Source organism: Tiliqua scincoides, chromosome 1, assembly GCF_035046505.1.
Source record: "Tiliqua scincoides isolate rTilSci1 chromosome 1, rTilSci1.hap2, whole genome shotgun sequence".
Classification (NCBI taxonomy): domain Eukaryota; kingdom Metazoa; phylum Chordata; class Lepidosauria; order Squamata; family Scincidae; genus Tiliqua; species Tiliqua scincoides.
Window position 1 is genome coordinate 129,997,439 of NC_089821.1, and position 14,162 is coordinate 130,011,600.

At 43.3% G+C, this 14,162-nt stretch overlaps 1 protein-coding gene across 1 annotated transcript in view; it reads left to right on the top strand.

Annotated features, from left to right (window-relative positions):
* Window positions 1-14,162, top strand: part of ATIC (5-aminoimidazole-4-carboxamide ribonucleotide formyltransferase/IMP cyclohydrolase) — a 28,025-nt gene that overhangs the window by 12,804 nt on the left and 1,059 nt on the right. Inside the window, exons 10-14 of the mRNA XM_066636840.1 lie at window positions 1,029-1,114; window positions 3,782-3,871; window positions 4,832-4,960; window positions 6,405-6,497; window positions 12,759-12,941. Of these exons, the coding sequence (XP_066492937.1) occupies window positions 1,029-1,114; window positions 3,782-3,871; window positions 4,832-4,960; window positions 6,405-6,497; window positions 12,759-12,941 (581 nt within the window). The remainder of the gene's footprint in view (window positions 1-1,028; window positions 1,115-3,781; window positions 3,872-4,831; window positions 4,961-6,404; window positions 6,498-12,758; window positions 12,942-14,162) is intronic.

The following is a 14,162-nucleotide window of genomic DNA, read 5'->3' on the forward strand; positions in this document are numbered from 1 at the left end:
CATTATGAAAGAGTACTGTCCAACTGTAGGGCATTTTTCTCCATTTTCCCACACTCTGACTCTGGTGGCAGATTTCAGAGCAGTCACTAGTCAGTTGTTAATAGTTTTGGAATAACGCTGTGGCATTAAGAGAAGGGATTGTTTAAGCCAGGGTTTTTCAAACTGGGGCGTTGCAATGCCCCAGCCTGTGGGCCCTGGTCTGTTTCCCCTTAAGGGAGCAGTCGGGAAGCAGGGAGGAGGTAGCGGTGCAATCCCCAGGAGTGATCACGCCCCGCCTCTACTAAAGTGGAAGTGGAGCATGATCCTTCCACTTTCTGAAGCTGTGGAAAGACCTGCAGAATGTCACGCAGGGCTCTCCACACCCCAGGGAGGCTGTAGGAGGCTTGGGTAAGTGGACTCAAGCTCCTGGAGCCCCCCCCCCCGAGTGGCGTGATCCTGGGGATCGTGCCACTGCCTTCCTGCTGCCTCCCCCACCAGAACTTGGAGCAGCTCAAACTTTCCCTGAGAGTTTGAAAACTGCTGATTTAAGCCATTGTTTTGAGTGTTTGCAAATAGAGAACACTTTAAGAGAGCGCTTTAAAAATAAAGTGATCAATGCTAGTGGCTGCCCTTATTCATTAATTCTCACTCATGAACAGTGCTGTGGCATCATTTGCAATGCGCCTGCCTGTTGCTCCAGGCAGCAGATCCCTACTTGGATTTGGTGACTTTTTCCACCTTGCTTTAAAAGACACTTTATGGTGAAAACCTCCACGATGAGCTGATGCCCAGAAGGTCTTCCTTCTGGAACTACTATGTTTCGAGCAACCACTATAACGTGAATAGAACCTTAGTTGAGAAACATGCTTATGTCACACAAGCATCAGTCCTGCACATCACCTGGAAGTAAGTCACAGTGAATACAGTGGGCCTGCTGCTTTGACAAAATATGCATAGCCCTGGGGCATATGCTAAGAAGATGAGCTCTGATGACTTTAGTAAGCAAAGGGGAGGGGTTTCTGATGCAAAAATCTTTTATTTTTCCCCAGGTGCTGATAGAATGTCATCTTTTGGAGACTTCATTGCTCTCTCTGATATATGTGATGTCCCCACTGCAAAGATCATTTCCAGAGAGGTCAGTAACTCTGCTTAACTGTGCTGTGGTAACAGTTGGAGCTGGCATTGGTCTTTCAGGAGGTCTGGTCTAGAGGGTAGAGCCTCTGTCTGCCTGAAGATAACATCCACAAGGTCGCCAGTTCGAGGCCACCGGCACCGTGCGACCTTGGAGCAGCTGACAAGCTGAAGCCGAGCTATTTCCATCTGCTCTGAGCGTGGGAGGATGGAGGCCAGAATGTGAAGCCAGATCGGAATGAAACACCTGAATGTAGTGGTTCTTGAAAGAAAGAACCTTCTTTCAATTGTAAAAATCCCTATTTAATAAGGGATTTAAATAAAAGCCTGCCTATGTAAACCGCCTTGAATAAAGACCAAGAAAGGCGGTATATAAATACCTGTTGTTGTTGTTGTTGTTATTATTATTATTCAGTACAAGACTGATGTTGGAGCGATTTTTCAGCATATTTCTTCTCATGGCACACTGACGTTTATGGTCTTCACCTCTTGTTATATCACTTCTAGATTCTACGGCCCTGTTTCTAGGGCAGCAGATCCAGTAGAGGAAGAGGGACAGACAATTCGTTGCTACAGACAGTTGTCCTAGAAACAGAGTCTCAGAACCCAGAAGAGTTGTTCAGTGGTTTTCAACTGCTGTGCTCCAAACTCCTGCTGCACACTTGTTGACCTTTTTGTGGCACACCAGTGTGCTGCAGCACACTAGTTAAAAATTGCTGAGGATGCGAAGACATCTTTTTGTTGGGGACTTTGGTTTTGCTACTACAGGTGAGAATATATTGAATCTTTGAAGTTATTAGCTGTGAAAGAAGGGCTTCCTATTCTAACCAGCGATGCAAGAAGGAACAATCAAAGGCAGGAGTCTAGAAGCGTGATGAGGATAAGCCTGGAACACTGGTCCGTAGCCCTGGGCTATGACAAGTTTGAACCTACAAATTGAACCAAATCGCTCCTCCTTTGCCACCAGAGTTATGTCCAGTGAATTCCAGCAATTCCAACATTCAAAACAAACACCCAAAGTACCTTCCCTTCACCTTTTCTCCACTCTTCTGAAATGGATCAGAAATAGCTGCTACAGGTCAGTTTTCAAATCTATAGTGGTGGCCTACTGAATTATAATTGTACTACTTACTGAAAATTTCTGGGCATGTGTCGACTTGTGAACACTGATAATGTTATAATGAAGATAAAGAGATGAGATGGAATAATAGGGAGTCAGTAGTAATTATTCTACCGGGTAGATGGGACTCGTCAGCCTGGGAAGGCAGCTCTGATCCCAAACCTCCCCTGCCTTGTGGCTACATCCAGTTATGGAAAAGGCTTCAGGAGTCAACCTCGAGGCAAAATCCAGAGCCGGAGTCCCTGAGGCAGTTCATGGCTGAACACAGTCACGTTCTGGCAACTCCTGCGATGCCGCTGGAACCAACCGTATTGGCCTCTGCCTTTCCATTGGACTATTTCAGTGACGTGGAGAGGGAGGATTTGCTGTATGGGTAACAGCCTATCCTCCATATCTACTTTACCCAGGCTTCGTGCACTGGAGAGGACACTCTGTTCCAGAACCACCATTCAGAGCGTGACACCATAGTCTTCCGAGAATGAAGGATGCCAACAAGAAGTAATTATTCTCAGAATAAAGAACTTCTTGGTGTACTGATTTTTTTCTCCCATGGTACTAGTAAGCCTTCAAGTACAGTGTTATGTAATGTTGGAATAACTGTTGTGTCCTTTTGTGACTATTTTTTTATAAAGATATAGAGAAGAAATTCCCAAGGCCATTTCAGTAATTGTTAGGATTACACAGATTGGAAAACCCAGAAGATTCTTTCCTGCTAGATCTCAGTAGTTGTGTTTTGTTTTTTCAGACAGGAAATATTTAAATCATGGTTCTCCCCTGTGTTGTTTGGCTATATTTGTACAAATATTTAACTTTTGAAAGTCTCAGATCTCTAAATTTGTGGTTAGAAATATCCGTCCAGGGGAGAGGGGATGGACCTTCCCAGGTGAACTTCGTTACGTGGTGTTGGGTGGGAAGCAATATGCAAGTGGACTGACAGGTGTAGTGGGGAGCAGAGATGAATGAAGAATGAGAACCAACTTGGAATGCCTTGGTTTTAAACAGGCCACCACTTTATTCACTACAGCTTCCATGGATTTGACTTTGCAAAGTTAGAGGTGCTCAGATGTTCCAGTAGCCCAAGTGCTGAAGGTAGAACTTCCAAGCCTTCTTCCTGTGGAACCCAGGAGAAGAATGGCTTCAGATGGCATAAGTGCATTTGGCTCTCTATCACTAAGAGCCTGGGGGTGCAAGTGTCATGACAGCCTCAAAATGGAGTGGCCCGTGAGCCCATTTGACCCTCTAGCCCTGAAGTTTTAACATTAACAATATTTAATATTGTTTATTAAATATTGATTGTTGTTTGTTTAATATTGTTTATTGATGTTGCTTAATAAATATTTAAGAATTCTTGCTGCCATTTTGGATAAATATTGGGATCTGTTAGTTTTCACTGAAGTTGTCAGCTCTTCTTGCCCAGGCATAGATTTACCACCTCTATGAAAACTTCGGCCTCTCTCCTAGAAGAAAAAGGTTCTTCTGCCTGATTTGGAATTTCTATATTCATGCTTTCTGGACTTTTTTGGTGTGTCTTAATAGTTGTTGTGCCTGCAGGTATCTGATGGGGTTGTGGCTCCTGGGTATGATGAAGAAGCCTTCAAAATTCTATCCAAAAAGAAAAATGGAAGCTACTGTATACTCCAGGTTTGTGTTTCAGAAATGCTGCACACCACTTGAGAATAGTTTTTTGAAAATGCATTCCCTCCTTCCCAACAACTCTATTTGCAGATTCTCTGCTCCTTTGCTTTTAAGTGTTTTAAACAAACTATGCAAGTGAACCAGCAACTATCCTGGAAGTCCCCTCAGAGGGGTGTTATCGGTGCCATAAAGTAGCCTCTAATGAATTATTTAAAAACACTGTATTGTCCTGGGTAGTGGGATTGAGTATTAGAGTATTGTAGACTTGTCGTCAACAGTGGGATGATGGAATGTGATGTACTTGCTATGGATTACTAGCAACTTAAAATCAAACAATGCCATGTTGTTAGCCATCCTAGTTATTAGAAGCACCTGAACACAGCTGTGATCCAGAGGGACATGATGCCATTCTGGCATGCATAGCTGAACTTTCATTGCATTCCCACATAACTTCCAAAGTGCAAAGTTGTTTGCTATGTAGACTTAGACTGTAAGAATTTGTTTTCCTCCCTTGGGGTGACCCTTTAAAAACCAATTTTTAAAACAATAAACCAACAATAAGAATAAACTACTGATTTTTGCATGCATTTTTTCAATTTGAATGCTTTACCGTGCATTTGGATTCAGTGGAGCTTACATTCAAGTAAGTGTGCATAGAAGTACTGCCTTATGCTGACTCTTGAAGAAGAGACTAGTAAGGTTCATCTGCCCTGAGCATGGCAGCTTTCAGCAGGCGCTCCGTGCATATTTTGAAATGTTATCTCTGTAGTTACAAGAACTAGAATTCAAATTCTGGGCCATGTCCTACATGGAATCACAGTAGCTGAACATCTCCTGTAAAGCTCTTGCCTGCTCATCTGCTTTAAATTAAAAAAGAAGGGGGAGAAGAGAACCTCTTTAACATTGTACAGTGATGGAAACTGTTAAGCTAGCATGACTTTATAAAATTCTTTTTTTCTGATTTAGATGGACCCAGCGTATGAGCCAGATGAAAATGAAATCCGTACGCTTTTTGGATTACATCTGATGCAAAAGAGGAATGATGGCGTGATTGATCGTTCGCTGTTCAAAAACATTGTTACTAAAAATAAAAATGTAAGTTGGGGTGATAATATATTGGTAACAGAAATATTTGTAGCAAAAGTATGTGCTTTCATCAGGAACAGAAACAAAATGCTGGACAGAGAACCATTAATGATCCAGTCCTATAGTGATATGAGAGGAGCAGTGCATATAGCAGTGCATGTGCTTTGTGTGTAGAAGGTCCTAAGTTTAATCCCTGGGTTCTCTGGCCATAAGTGAAAGCTAGACTGGGCAAGATCTCTGTGGGAGGTCCTGGGCAGGCGATTTATGAGCCAGTTAAAGTAGATGATACTAGGCAAGGTAGCCCAGGGGTCTGACTTGGTATAAGACAACTTCACACATGCATGTACTGCACTAAGTAAAAATGTTACATTGGAGCATAGAGTGGAGTTGCATGTTGGCAGTGTACTTGTGTCCCAGACTGGAAAATTGCAACTGGCATTTTGACATTCTTTATACCAATCCTCATGCTACAGAGAGGCCTGTGCCAGACTTGAACATGCTTCTTTCAGTAGGGCAATGCTGCTACTACCACCAAGACCCCTAATTCAGATAAGAAGCTCCCACAGGGCATCAGTGGCAGTGTCTGCTACATGCAGGCCACGTAACACATTGATGTGATTGGACTGCTCCAACAGAGAGGAAAGGCAGAGAGCTATTTTTCTGCAAATAGTTACAATAGTGCTCAGCACTTGTGCACTGGTTTGAGGATCCACGTGTTTCATGCATGGTATCTTGAGATTGTCTTTACAGCAATCCTTTACAGCAAGCACATATGTGTTGTCACCAAGTGCAGGTGAGGAGGAGAGACTGAGAAGATTGTCTGAAGGTCATGCAGTGACTTGGTGACAGAGTTGAGACTCAGACTTGGAAGGCCTGGTTCACAGCTCAGTCTCTTAACCTTAATGTAATGTAATACCAGTGGCAAAGCCACTGGTTTTAGGGGAGAAGAAAACAGCACAGTGGGGAAGTGTTACTCTTCACCATCCCACTTCCGGCAGTTGCCTTTTCATTTCAGGTTTACTTCCTGCATTAGGCCTTTTTCTTAATGACAACTGTAATACATGGTAATTTGGCCCTTAGTCTGGAGGACGTTTGTTTGGGGAATAGAGCAAGCCTCAGAAAGTGTAACCGTAGTTTGATAAGCTTTTATAACAGGAGCTCACTACTATTTAAATTCCCAGGAAAAGATGTCCTTCTAGTAAGAAGCCCTTGACTTCCTTTTCCTTCTGCAGTCACTTGCTTCTCAAGCTGTCAAATGTCAGTTTCGGGATTGTTAGAGTAAAGCTTAGCAATCATCCAGATCTTCATTTTTTTATTATCTGGAGCAATGCTATCATGAGATGGAGCGGGCGTTCACTTTCTTGTGGATTTTCAGGCAGTTTCCAGGTGTTACAAAATCAGTTATTTTCAGAGGTGTCTTCATGATTGCTTACTTGTTCTTGTTTTTCTTCAGCTGCCTGAGTTTGCTATCAGAGATCTCATTGTGGCCAGCATTGCTGTCAAATACACTCAGTCTAATTCTGTTTGTTATGCCAAGAACGGACAGGTAAGCACTGGGGATGTTCAAAGGAGACTGGTATTTTTTCTGGCCAATTTTGACTTCTAAAATTAGCTGCTGTGCAGCAAATGTTAAGTGGAACAGTTTAGACATCATTCAAAACAAACAGCAGGCAAAGTTTTGCTGAGAAGTTCAGCAAAATAAATGTCCCAAGCTCACCCAAGCTTCAGGTGTTCAAAAAGTACATTCAGTGCGGGGGGTGGGTGGGTTAGGGATTGCAGGCTTTGCCCATGACATGCATGCATTAGACAAAGTTTCTGAATGCTCGAAAAGAACCAGTGTGAACAAGTTGTGTGAACAAGTTTCTAAAAGTTGTGTTGAAACTACTTAAGCTGCACTTGAAATACCTTTCTGTCTTAACCTAGAATCCTCTGTGCGTGTGGTGCATGGGGGAGCAAGTCAGTTCCTCTTTGCCCCTGGGAATCAACTTATTCCCATTTTCCTCTCCCCTTGGGGTCCTTGCTTCTCTAGAAGAGAGTCTGGGATATTAATGAAGGTGAGAAATTATGTCAAGAGTCACTGTGAAGGGATTGAAGGGCATTCTTGTCATTAGCAAGGGACTGCATTTCCTGAGAAGTTCAAGTGGTATCTTGATGCCCAGATTTTATCATGATGACAACCCTGTAGCCTGAGAGAATGCGACTGGCCCAAGTTCACTCAATGAGCTTTGAAAGGGAGGAGGATTTGAACCTATCTAGTCCAGAACTCTTTATACCTTTATACCAACTCTTTATACTCATTAAACCAACAGCCTTGGTCTAGAGTGGGGAAGCAGAGAAACTGCTGGACCCTTTCTGTGTTCTCATGGTTGATTGGGGAATGACATTAAAGATGAAATTATTGCTTGTTGTTGCATACACTGACATGGTGTGCCACTCTTACCTAATCTTTCTGTCCTCTAGTCCCCATGACCCCACTTACAGCAGCAGTTCTCAAAAACTGACCCAAATCCTTGAAATGCATTACTGAGTGAGTGACTGTCTGTCTGTCTGTCTGTCTGTCTGCTTCTCCCTTTGTGTGGTTTCTCTGGGATGAATGAAAAGCTTTAGGAAAACACTGTCAGGAGCACAGCACTTTTAGCTTCTGAAAGTGGACATTTCAATGAGGAGAGCATTTATAGACCTTTTGAAAGCTCACATCCTGCTTTAAGTGTCCTTTCTCCCACATGGAATTTTCTTTAACTGCCTGGTCAGTTGTTAGAAAGAGGTAAGATCCCCCCCCCCCCACACACACACCATGAGACTTTAAGTGAACAAGAGGATACTGTACTTTGTCTTGGTTAAGCTGTAGTGACTGGACTCCCATCTCCATAGGTTTGAATCAGAATTAATGCTGCATCTCTTAATCTCTGACTCGTCCCAGTTGTATGTTCTGCCTGCTTATCCTGGGATCTTAGGAAGCCAATTTGGCTGGAGGGAGGGGTTCCCTGTTTCACAATTTTGCTAAAGCTAAATTCTCTTATCTCCTCCTATCTTGTCTCTCCTGAGTGATGGGATAACAGTCTTATCTGTACTCCCAGTTTCACTTGCTCAAGTAATGGAAAAGCAGCTTCAGTAAATGGGTGATGAGTAGGGATTTGTTGAAATGAAGCTGTTTGGGTCACGTGGGGGAGAGAGTTTAGAATAGATGAATACAGTGAAGAAAGAGATGAAGGCAAATTTTCTTTCATGTGCAGCTAGTCTATCATGTTTACTTGGAAGTAAGTTCCATTGTTCTCTGTGAGACTTTCTCCTGAGTAAGGGTGCATAGGATTGCAGCCTTAATACACTTTTAAAATTTTGACCTGCTGTAAAGCGTTTTTCCTGTCTAGAAGAAGCATTCGTTGTCCTCTAGAACTGCACAGCTGTTCATCTCGTAGGTCACTTCATTTCCCATAAACACTGTGTGATCTACAAAAAGAATTCCTGCTACTTTTCCCCTTAAGTTCACTGCTTGTCTTTAAATTTCCTCTTCCTGCACTCAGTTGCTGTTTGATCAGCCTCAGATTCTTTGATGCAACTGCTGAACTTCCTGTTGGTAGGGCACTGCAATAGTGAATAACCATCTGTGATGCTGGTCTCAAGCTTCAGTCAGATTCAAGTAAAAGCCGAAATCAAGTTGCTATCAGGGCAAATAATATTCATTTTTATTCTGTTCAGATCAGGTGTACTCTGTGCTTATATAGTCTTATTCTCTACTGCTGATAAATGTGAGTTGTGCTTCTGTTGTCCAGAATTCCTTTTCATGACTATTTTTCCTCTGAGGATCAAGCCAGACACAACAGGTCAACTATATGGTTGTTAAACACATGTTTACCACTTTTACCTTTAATAGTGGGGATTTTTGTTTAAAAAAATTTTTTAAATTTAATACCAAAAGGAATGGTGAGTCCTTTTAAGGAATTTTCTGCTTGCCTTTCCACTATTGGGACCAGGCTGGAGCAAAACTGGTTATAAGTGGTGGTGCACAGCAAGATAAGGCGGGGAGTAGGGTAGTGGCAGGGTTTTTCACCTCCCCTGCATGCTTTATTTAGATAAAAACTAGATTTCCTCCCCCCCAAACACACACACACTTTACAGGTAATTAGGGGAAGCTTATGTTTAACAAAGTTCTCCTAGATGTCTAGACTGGCCCTGATTTAAATGCCAACTTAATTCACTCCGTCCTGTCAACTGTTTGTGCTTGCGGGCCTGTTCCAAGACTAGGCTGAGTTGTAAAACAAGTAGAGGAAGCCTTTGGAATAATTTGGGATCCTGTGTTCCTCCTGTTCCTTCTCTGGATAAATGACTGAGCTGTTTATCCAGTCATTATTTTAGTTATGCACACGGGGTTCAGTGTTCAGTTACAGCTGTTGAAATCAGCCCAAGGAAGTCAACTGCAAGAAGCTGAAATATTGCTTGCTGTCACAAACTAGCTTTCATCTGAAAAATGGCATCTCTGTTGGCTGCTTCAGATATCCCGATAGCCATCAGGTACAAGGTCCTTCCCTCTCAAGCACAACTAAGCCTAGATTCTCAGTTGCGGTACAGTTACCCCAGGCCAATGTCTACTGCCCCCGTGTGGCAAGAGTTCAGCATAGAACGGAAGCTGTATGAGATAAGAGGCCTTTTAATTAACCAAGTGAGGCACTGCATCTGCCTAGTATGTGGGTCACTACCAAATTCATTCAATGTGAATCTCTGGAAGAATATTAAACATGTGTAACATGATGTAACGCCAAGGGACAAGTTGTTAGTTATGAGCCGATTATTAGTTGGCTGCTAAAAGAAAACCACAAGTTCAGGTTTTTCCCTCCCGGTCAATTGGAAGGGATCTGATGTACTTCTTTTTACGGTTCTGGTGAGATGTGGTCATTGCAGCTTGAGGAATGAGACAGCAAATGATTCATTTTTTTAGCTCAGTCTTTGACTTATGGTTTTAACATCTGTTTGCAAACTAACTAAGTTGGAAAGTCTGAGACATTGGTGGGGGCCTGTTGGCTTAGCAAGCACTTTGTCTTTGATGCTTTGGTCTTAACGATCCATCCTTGGATGGAAGCAGGAGGATATTCCAGAATGTCCAGGGAAGGGGATGGAGGAGAGCAGAGAGCCATTTTTCACTTCTCTCTCTCTCCCTCCCAGTTTTGACATGGCAGAAGCCACTATGTTGTGCTGGTTGACACTGCATAGCCATGGAAAGTACAGTACTGTATTTTTCCTTACATAGGCTGGGGGTTCCCTGGGGACATTCTTTTCCTCAGCCTCTCAGGAGCACACTCTGGTCATTGGAAATGCAAAGGAAGGGCAGCACTGAACAGTCATAGACATGAAAAAAAATTTCACAGTGTAGTTGGCATGAACTCTGGCCATTTAAGATTGCAAGCTGCTTCCCTGATACAAGTTGCTGAACTGCTCGAACCCCCTAAGTTCCTTTTTAGCCCCCTTACTGCAGCAACATTGATCAGATTGACCTTTTGTTACCTTTGAGTAGGTGCTAGCAGCTGAAGCAGGAACTCTAATCTACATTAAGTGACTGTGAACATGTAATTTGGGGATATTTGGATTAACATGGAATAATCATGTAGATGGGGGTGTTCAGCCATTATTTGAGCAGATTTTGGAGCCTTGACTAGCAATCAGTCAAAACCTTGGCATGTGCTGCTCTTTCAGTAAGGGCTAGCAAGTCCTGATCTGCCTTAGCAGTATTATGCTGGATGACAATTAGCACTTTTCCTGACAGTTGAGGCTGGAAGAAAATGCTACTGTGATCAGAGAAGTTCTTGTGTGCTGTGCTGATTATTGTCTAGTTTGCATGTCAGCTAGTTTCTCCCGGTGCGTATAGAATTTGGTGTCCCTGCCATTGCCTTTAGGTCCTCCAGCATGCTCCTTTTTAAAGTTTCCTGTCTAAAAGGTCTGTGCTAAATTGCTTTCTAAAATCACTCGATTTTACAGGTAGCGATACAGTGATTTTTCTGGTTCTCTTGGATGTGTGTTAACACAATATTGGCAGATTTGAATGCAGACACATTGTTTGAGTGCTAAAACAGGGTTGCTAACCAGAGATCATGTGTGAGTCTTTTGATTTTTTTTTGCTTCTTTCTGAATGTATTATTGTATATGTGACCATTGGAGTTGAATTGCTTCACACTGGTCACGTCAGTCTGTCTACACATGCAACAGAGTCTGACTCCTCTGACCCGTCTTTCTCCTTCAAGGTTCTTGCAGGCACAAGGGTAGAACTGACATTAGGGAGCAGTGGAGTGCATTTTGGTGAACTGCTCAGACACTTTCGCGGTGCTCACCACCTGTTGTCATCTTGCAACAGTTCTTTTGGCACCTACTAAACACACCTCTACCCACAAGACAGGCAGTCTTAAATGTGTGACTTTGGAATAATCAGGATTTAATAGAGAATAGACACACACTCTAGACCAGCCGTTTTCAACCACTGTGCCATAGCACACTGATGTGCCGCGAATGGTCTGTAGGTGTGCTGTGGGAGTTTGGGGGCGAGTCATTTATTAGTAGGGCTATTGGATAATGTGAGCCCCCCACCAACAGCGTGGTGTGCCTTATCAATTGTCAAAAAACTGATGGTGTTCCTTGACAATTTTAGTACTTTGTCAGTATGCCTTGAGATGAAAAAGATTGAAAATCACTGCTTTAGACACTGAGCACCCAAAAGGCCTTCCTTTTGGGATATGGAACCTGCTGTGGCTGTAATTGATACTTTGCAGCCTGGTCTTCCTCCCTAGTACTAACCTGGAAGGATTTTCAAACTGTACTTGCTAAATACCTTTTAAAGTCCACTTGTCTAGGCCTCACTCTTTTCCCTGCTGTGCCTGTACCTTATGTACCTTATCCTCTCAAAGGTATAATCTATGTCAAGACTTTTCTAGCTTTTCCCCTCTCATTGGTTGCCCATTGTAGTGGCAAATATTGCAGTTTTTTCCCCTAGAAATCATGTCTTTCTTTGCAGAAAGATTCAACGTCTAACTTGTGCTGCATGTTTTTTCTGTGATAACACTGTCCAACATTATGTGGAATTCCAAAAGTTCGATTGAACTTGGTAACACTTGCCTTCAAGTAACCATGTGCAGGATTAGGCTGTATACTGGAGCTTTGAACTCCTTCACCGCCCATGTTGGTTGTTTTTGCTTCTTTTCTGAAGTTCAGGGCTCCACTGAGCCTCATCCAGTCTAATGCATTCTGATTACTTAGCCAGAATTGGCTTCATTTGGCTGCCTTAACCATCTGTGTTACCTCTCTGTCCAGTCTGCCTGTTTTCATCAAAGTTTGGAGTGCTACCGGAAAGTCAGGCAGCTTGTGATATTCCCTACTCCATTGTAAGTTCTCTCCCTGGCGTTGGGAACCCTACTTTATAGGAAACTTTGCTCTTAACTTTCTAGTTTAACTTCTTTCCCAGAGCAGGCTCAGTGCCTAGAAGTTTTAATCACTTGAATGCTGTCTTTTCCTTGGCCTACTCCATGGATTGTTAAGTCAAACATGTACCATCTCCTTGTTTGCTGGCCTAACTCAATTTGCAGAAGGTGATCAGTCTTTTGCTTTAGGCTTTTTGCAAAAATGAAGCGACTGTGAGGATGTTTTTCAGCAGTTGAACGGTGAGAGGTGACCAGCCAAAATCTGTTTCCTGAGGTGGTACACAATGGTGATGTGGTCTGTTCAATGTTTGGTTTTTCTGATGAGGTTTTGGGAAGGGGAGCTGCTTGGGAAAGAAGTACACATAAAGATTTGACTTCCTTTACCTTTATGACACCTGGCATGTTCCTAGGTGGTTGGCATTGGAGCAGGGCAGCAATCCCGCATTCACTGCACCCGTCTGGCTGGAGACAAGGCAAACCACTGGTGGCTCAGACATCACCCTCGCGTGCTCACCATGAAGTTCAAAGCTGGCGTGAAAAGACCTGAGATCTCCAATGCAGTTGACCAATATGTCACTGGGACCATTGGCGAGGTAAAGCAGAGGGCACCTGTTTAAAGAGATCCCAGAATCTTATGCTTGGTGATCATGATGGGTTTAATGGGTCTGCATCGGTGTGTAGCATAGTAACTGTGTTGCATGGTCATCCTCTGACACTCAGCAATGACATTGTGCGTCATTGCCAAACTCCTGGGTTGCCAAGCTCCATGCTGCTCGGTTCAGAGCTGCACAGCTTACTGGAAACCTGGCCTGAGAGGGAACTGTAGTTCTGCTGTACCACATTATAAGTAAAAGGCATAACCTAGAAAAGCATTGACGGTTTTATGCTCACCCTAAAACACTAAGGAACTGTGTTTGTGCATGAACTGCAAGCAGCTGCAAAACCTTGCAGGAAACCTGTGTACAAGAGTTATGAGCACTATGGGCACTATGGCATGTATTGCCATAGCACTGTCGGTCTGAGGCACACTACACCACATATTAAAGCAATACTGAACCATTTTGATGCATGAGTTTCCATGGAAGGTGCTTGTTTGCTTGGCCCACTGCCTGACGCAGGGCTCTAAGGAGGCAAAGGCATTCTTCTTCCAGCTGCCCCTCCCTGCCAGGATTACCTGAGTTTTTTCACAGATTGGGTGCAAGCTAGCACTGAGGAAAAGAATATTTCACAGGCCAGAGCTTATGCAGCGAGGGTGTATACTGACTGTCAGAGTTGGAATGGGATTTCTTGATGGAGGTGCCATGAACGTAGCATTCATGTTTTTCATTCAGTGAAGCTGAGGTTCTAATGAAAAGCTGACTTTTCTCACGTCTTCCATTCAGTGAGGGATCGATCTTCAGCAGGTTTCACCGTGCACTGTTTTCATCCATTTTGGCATGACTGTCTGCAGCTCCTCATGCAGGTGGCTGCAAGTGGAATACTTTAAAAACAAAACTCTCATGATCTATGGGGGCTTTATTGGAATAGGAGGACTGCTAGTGGAAATTCTAGTTTTTTGCTAAGTGGCTTCCAGCTTTAAAGGATTAAAACTATCTGAGTTGAAACCTAAACACCCCACCCCCTCATTCTCAACAATTTGTGGGTGCAGCTGTTCTGTCACCTGCTGAAACGGGTAGTAGAAGCAAATTGATCTCTGTTGCAGGCAGTGTATAGTGCACTAAACAGAGTGCCCTTTTGGGGGGGGAGTACAACTAGTAAACCAAATGGGACTGTGTATAAAACCAGCACTTCTGCAAATCATGTTCAGCAAACCT